General features: G+C 37.3%; 1 protein-coding gene across 1 annotated transcript in view; it reads right to left on the bottom strand.

Annotated features, from left to right (window-relative positions):
* Positions 1–7,006, bottom strand: part of LOC107570737 (threo-3-hydroxyaspartate ammonia-lyase-like) — a 21,062-nt gene that overhangs the window by 7,962 nt on the left and 6,094 nt on the right. The window contains exons 4-10 of the mRNA XM_016256993.1: positions 6,557–6,798; positions 5,189–5,342; positions 4,480–4,602; positions 3,785–3,884; positions 3,633–3,708; positions 2,005–2,130; positions 421–588 (exon numbers count right to left, since the gene is read on the bottom strand). Coding sequence (XP_016112479.1) covers positions 421–588; positions 2,005–2,130; positions 3,633–3,708; positions 3,785–3,884; positions 4,480–4,602; positions 5,189–5,342; positions 6,557–6,798 — 989 coding nt within the window. The remainder of the gene's footprint in view (positions 1–420; positions 589–2,004; positions 2,131–3,632; positions 3,709–3,784; positions 3,885–4,479; positions 4,603–5,188; positions 5,343–6,556; positions 6,799–7,006) is intronic.

Here is a 7,006-nt window from a genome sequence, read left to right as displayed (position 1 = left end):
GGTGGGGTAGTGCACAATAGGCCCCTGTGGCGCGGCCTAAGCTTTTGTCCTTAATGGCATTTTTTTCCTTACATTACTTTTACTTTTATACTTTAAGTAGTTTTGAAACCAGTACTTTTGCACTTTTAGTTGAGTAAAAAGCTTGAGTTGATACTTCAACTTCTACAGAAGTCTTTTTAAACCCTAGTATCTATACTTCTACCTGAGTAATGAATGTGAATACTTTTGACACCAGTGTGCATCGAGCAGATGCTTTTATTCAAAGCCACTTGCACTGCATTCAAGGTTTACATGCAGGAGCTCAAGCCGTAGAAGTCATGGCTTCGATTCCCAGAGAATGCATTTACTGATAACATGCACAGCTCGAATGCAATGCGAGTCATTTGGATAGAAGCGTCTGCACGATGCACGAAAGCTCACCTGACGTCCTCTCTGGCCAGCAGATCCAGGAGTTTGGCCATGTCTCCGGGCCAGTCGGCCAGCTGCACCGTGAAGCGACTGACTCTGTCGTCCAGAACCAGAGCTCGCTCCACACACTGCAGAACCAGGTCCAGCTCCATGTTTGCACTGCTCACCACCACTGCCACCCTGCAGCACACAACACACACTTTACACAGGACTTACCTTCGCTGACCTTCTAATGTCATATCTTTCTGTGGAAATTTAAACGTTTATTTGTTTATTCATTTATTGAATTTATGCTTTTTTTTTTTTTTTGGGATGTAAACTCAAGGTTTATCAGTATCTCTTAAATGTGAGAGATTTTATCGTATTGCTATGTCCTGGGTCCCTAATTGGATTCAATGCAATTTACCAAAAATACCACTGTTTTTTCGTGCACCTGTCAAGTTTGAGATTTTGGGCTTTTTGGTTTTTCATAAAGTGTTTTTTCAGACTAGTGGAAAGGAAACATCCAAAAGACACTGTTAAGTGTTTCTTTTATAGCACTTTATCTATTCGTGTCAATAGATTTCAATTACAATACATGCTTTTAAAGGCGGTTTTCTCCTACACTGAGCCATGAATCTCCTCTTCAGTACACACCAAACTTTACATTTTTATTCCTATAGTCTATATCCTGAAGGTTTTTACAGAGGGATTTGTTCATATATAAGTTGCTTGATTATATACAACATTTTAACACACAAAATATTTTGAAAATGTAGTGTTTTCTGTCCGCTCTAAGCATTTTCTGAATTATGGAGTGACAAAAATGAGATCCCCAAAATTCCCTCTGTAAAAACTTTTGACTCTAATATGTCTAAAAAAAATTTAACAAGAATTTTAAAACTGATTTTTTTTGTACTAGAAATGTATGCAAATTAGCACATATGTCATTAAATATTGCCTCATTTGCATATTTGTAATACAAAAATGTTTTGCAATTATCTATGTAATCAATCAGCTGGGTAAGTAAGGTGATAATTGTAATATTATAAACAGTATTTAAATATAAAAAATATTTAAATATTAAATTTCAGTTATTAAAAATATTGAAGTATTTGTGTCTGCCAAATGCATAGATGCAAATGATTACATTTACATAAATGTGATGTTAATTTTAAAATTTACTAATATTTTTTAAATCAAAAGTTCAGAAATTAGACAATGTACAATTGTATTTTTACAATTAAAGATTAATAAATGCTGTGAAAATACATTGCTCATTGTTAGTACGCTAATGCATTAAATCATGTTAACAAATGCGACCTTATTATAAATGTAAATGTTTAAGTAATTCAAACAAACGATTGATTCTAGTAATATGGGTCATTAGCATATGCTGTTTAGACTTGCCAAGCAGCATAGAACTGAATGCATTATTAATGTTGATCTGCATTTCACAATCAGCTCATGCATTCAGAGGCCAGTGTTTCTGAAGGAGATTCAGTTCAACTGTTTACCGTGACGAACATGATGCAACCCTCTGCTAACTGGCTCATCAGAAAGAGTAACACTGACCCGGTTAGGATCATAATGAAGCGAGTGAGGGGCTTTAACCACCTTTTCCCTTTAAGCTCTGGCAGGTGACCAGCTAAGATTGCAGCCAAGCCCACGGCTCCTTCTGTGTCCACGGTCGAGCGCTCGTACTCCTGAAAGCGCAGCATGGCCACCAGAGCATCCGCCTCCCTTCAGAGAGAGAAAACATATCAATAACACTGCAGCACAAAAGCAGTGTTAAGTCGCTGGGGGATATTTGTAGCAATAGCCAACAATACATTGTATGGGTCACAATTATACATTTCTCATTAGGATATTAAGTAAAGATCATGTTCCATGAAGATATTTAGTAAATCTCCTACCGTAAATATATCAAAACTTAATTTTTGATTAGTAATATGCATTGCTAAGAACTTCATTTGGACAACTTTAAAGATGATTTTTCTCAATATTTAGATTTTTTTGCTCCCTCAGATTCCAGATTTTCAAATATTGTCCGATCCTAACAAACCATACATCAATGGAAAGATTATTTATCCAGCTTTCAGGTGATTCATACATCTCAGTTTAAAAAAAATTGACCCTTATGACTGGTTTTGTGCTCCAGGGTCACATATAGGCGAGCAGATGAGCCCAGAATATGAACGCAATTCTTCCTTTTTATTATGTTAAAATTCTAGGTATGATTGATTTTCTGGGTCAATGGATTCAGTACAGTTCCCCAAAAAAAAAAAAAAAAAATCAGGTAAAAACAGTACATTTTCAACATTAATACTTTTCACACATTACAAAAAAAGGTGAGCATGAGAGCATTTATCAAAACAAAAAAATTGATATATTAACTTTTTGAAACATTTTAAATTATGAACTTAAAATATTAAAATATTTAAAATGTTTATTTAAAAAAAAAAAAAAGATTTATTTTTATTTATTTTTGTGAGCTTTCCTGAAGCTCAAACAGTACAGCATGGTGCTCGCAATGCCAAGATCGTGGGTTCGATTCACATGCACGACATGAAAGATTGACACTAAAAGCATAAATGTAAAAACCCTCAGAGGTTAACACAAAACCTCAGAGTGTCGAAATTTCGCAGGCATGCTCATGACCCCAGAAAAGAGTCACAATTTCAAGAAAAACATCCTTTGTTAACCAGTATGTCCGTCGACTAAAAAATGTGTTGCAGGTCAAATTCACCTGGAACTAAATGTGAGCATTTCCATAGAAACCCATTTGTAAGAAGCACGCTTAATTGCATGTGAAGCATTTTGTGTTCATGTGCTTGTTGTATATGGTATGCACCATAATTATGGTGTACACTGAATTTGGTTGTCTTAACACATTGTCACATTAAGTGTATTACGGTTGAATCCTGCAACGCTCTAATTTTAAAATCCAGGTTTTGGAACAGAGCAAATGTGTGATACGGTTGAAGAATCTCAGCAGTTTTCGTCACTCAGAACTGTTCTTGGGGCAGAATAGAGCATGTTATTTGTATTAAACAGATTCCACGAGAATTTAGTTTCTTTGGTTGGATTCCCTGAGAATGCATGAACTGATCAAGTGCAAACCTTGAATGCAGTGTAAGATGCTTTGGATGAACACGTCTGCCAAAATGCATGAATGTCAAACGTTATAGGAAGCCTGAAACTGTAGATACTGGACTGAATGGAGCCGATGATCTTTAAGATACCTGACAGAGATGACTTTGTCCACCGTTTTCTTGGCCAGCTGGAAGCAGTGTGTTCCCAGAGAGTGATCCACCAGATCTGTGTGAGCGAACACAGCACAGAGGCATCAGAGCGGCTCACAGGAGACACAGCGGGTTAGTTTGAGAGATGTTACCTCTGTAGAGTTTCTTGTTGGGGTTGCAGTAGAGGTCTTTAATGGGAGAGTCTGTTTTGAGTGACTGCAGTAGAAGAGGAAAGTCCTCCGGTTCGACGCCCTGCATTAAACACAGCCGTTACTGTACAGATCGAACAGTATACTGTTATATGTTAACAGTATACAATAATTATTTTCAGCAAGGATGTGCTAAACTGATACAAAGTGATGGTAAAGACTTCTATTGTTACAAAAGATTTCTATTTTAAATAAATGCTGAAAATCTTAACAATTTACTGAAAACAGTATCACAGTTTCCACAGAAATATTGTGCAGCACGACTGTGTTCAACATTGATAATAATCAGAAATGTTTCTCGAGCAGCAGATCAGCATATTATACTGATTTCTGAAGATCATGTGACACTGAAGACTGGAGGAATGATGCTGAAAATACAGCTGCACATCACAGAAATACATTACAGTTTAACAGAGATGTTTTAAATTGTAAAAATATTTCAGAATATTACTGTTTTTTTCCATGTTTTTGATCGCCTTGATGAGCAGAACAGACTTCTATAAAAGCATTACAAATCTTACTGATCCCAAACTTCTGAACGGCAGTGTGTATTAATTATCCTGACACATTCACAGATCTGATGCTCAGATGCATGTGTTCGCTCAGCTTTAACCAAGACCGGTTCAGACCAGACTCACTATGACAGAGATGCGAGGGTTCAGGTGTTTGATGGCAGCTGCGGTTCCGGTCAGGAGCCCACAGTGTCCACCCGCAGGCACGATGACCGCGTCCAGCTTGGGCACCTGCTCGTAGATCTGCAGCTGTATTTTCAGCATCATTACTCCAGTCTTCAGTGTCACATGATCTTCAGAAATCAGTATAATATGCTGATCTGCTGCTCAAGAAACATTTCTGATTATTATCAATGTTGAAAACAGTCGTGCTGCACAATAATTTTGTGGAAACTGTGATACACTACCAAAACTACCAATGTTTGGAGTCAGTATTTAATTTTTTTAGAGAAATTTATAGTTTTATTTATCAAGGATGCATCAGATTGATCAAAAGTTACAGTAAAGACATTTATAATGTTACAAAGGATTTCTATTTCAAATAAACGCTGTTCTTTTGAACTTTCTGTTCATCTGTGAATCCTGAAAAATAGAATGTATCACAGTTTCCACAGAAATATTGTGCAGCACGACTGTTTTCAACATTGATAATAATCAGAAATGTTTCTCGAGCAGCAGATCAGCATATTATACTGATTTCTGAAGATCATGAGACACTGAAGACTGGAGGAATGATGCTGAAAATACAGCTGCGCATCACAGAAATACAGTACAGTTTAACAGAGATTCACATAGAAAACAGATATTTTAAACTAATAATATTTCACATTTTTACTGGATTTTTGATCAAATAAATGCAGCCTCGGTGAACAGAAGAGACTTCTTTCACAAACACGAACAAATCTGAATTCTTCCAAACTGTTGAGCGGTAGTGTACAGTACAGTATGCAGACTCAGGCCTCTTCTCCTCATCTGAACTGTAGATGTCACTGCAGGATTCAGAGAGTAGAAGTGAATCACATGATAAATGACAGACACAAACACAGAAGCTCCTCTTGAATGAGTCCGAGGTATCTAGATAATGAAGATGCTGTCTGTCTGTCCATGCAGAGCTCACCATCATGTCGTCTAACGTGTTTCATCTACAAGCGTCTTAACGTCTTATAGTTGCATTCATTGTAGCTCTAATCCGCTAATCTAATACATGACGATATTAAGATATTATAAACATTAACATCATGATTTTCTGAAACTACACTATATTGCCAAAAGTATTGGAACCCCTTTCTTTAGAACAGAAAAAGGCACTTCCAAAACTGTGGCAACAAAGATGGAAACATAATTCATGTATTTAAAAATTGCATTTCCCTCTCTGTTGCAACAGTTTTGGAAGTGTCTAAAATGACTGTATTCATATGTACAAGTCACTGGTGTTTGCTGATTTTTTTGTCTTCAAGAATCGGCTAAAACACACCTCTTACATCTTTATTTGACCCTCTAACTCTAGCACTCTCTATTCTAATTCTATTTTATCTATTTGTTTTCATTTTTTTTATAAAAAAAAAAACACATGACCATCACTTGCACTCTATTTGTATTCTAACTGCTTATTTTTCTTTTTTAAAAAAACTCTTTTACACACACACACACGCACACACACACACACACACACATATATATATGGATGTGTTGTATATATTAAAAAACACCTTGCTACGTCACTGCGTTGGGTTAACCGAGACTTTTCATAGCACTTGCATATCATTGCTCTTTTGTTGGTTTTGATTGTTTCTATTGTCCTCATTTGTATCAATGACTAAATGTAAATGTGATGAGTTTTTGGCTCAAGGTCCGCATTTAAAGTCACAGCAGACCAGTTAAGTTCTTCCACAAGGACTCAATCAATCATTTCTTTCTGAACCTTGCCTTATACACAGAGGCATTGTTGTGTTAGAATAGAAAAGGCTCCTGTCCAAACTGTTGCTATAAAATTAGAAGCACACAATTCCCTAGAATATCATTATATGCTTAAACATTAAGATTTGTACTCATGACTAAAGTAGTCAAACCTGTTCATTAGAAGGGAGTGTCCCAATACTTATGGCAATACAGTGTATGTGTCTTGTGAAAAGCGCTTTACGGATCATGTGAAATTTGAGAAAGGCATGAGAAATAAGCATGCAGTGTGTAGATGCACACTCACTCCTCCAGACACAGGTATCCGTTCTCTCGGGCCAGGTGTCTGGCGTGGTTGATGGAGTCTCGGGCCGTGCTACCATAGGAAATAACCATAGCGCCGTAGTCTCTGTACATGCGCAGGCGCGGAGGAGAGCTGCACGCCGGCATGATGACGAACACCGGGATCCGCAGCTCCACCGCGTGATACGCCACCGCCATCGAGAAGTTACAGTCTGTGGCCACGATCACACCCTTCCTCTGCTGATCCTGGAGCAGCACACGGTCACACTCATGTCTGATATTATATTTCATGTGATGATAACAATATATCTGTCATGACAGCTCTCGGAGATAGTAATGTACATGACAATGTTAATGTATTTGGTCTTTGCGGAATAGATCTGCTACACTGCTGCTGCTGCAGAGCAAGTACCGAGACTTGCTACTGCCAATACATCCACAACATGCTGCTGTG

Source organism: Sinocyclocheilus grahami, unplaced genomic scaffold (genome assembly GCF_001515645.1).
Source record: "Sinocyclocheilus grahami isolate Dianchi unplaced genomic scaffold, SAMN03320097.WGS_v1.1 scaffold1499.1, whole genome shotgun sequence".
Classification (NCBI taxonomy): domain Eukaryota; kingdom Metazoa; phylum Chordata; class Actinopteri; order Cypriniformes; family Cyprinidae; genus Sinocyclocheilus; species Sinocyclocheilus grahami.
Note: the sequence above shows the minus strand (reverse complement) of the source record. Positions and strands in the feature narration are given on the sequence as shown.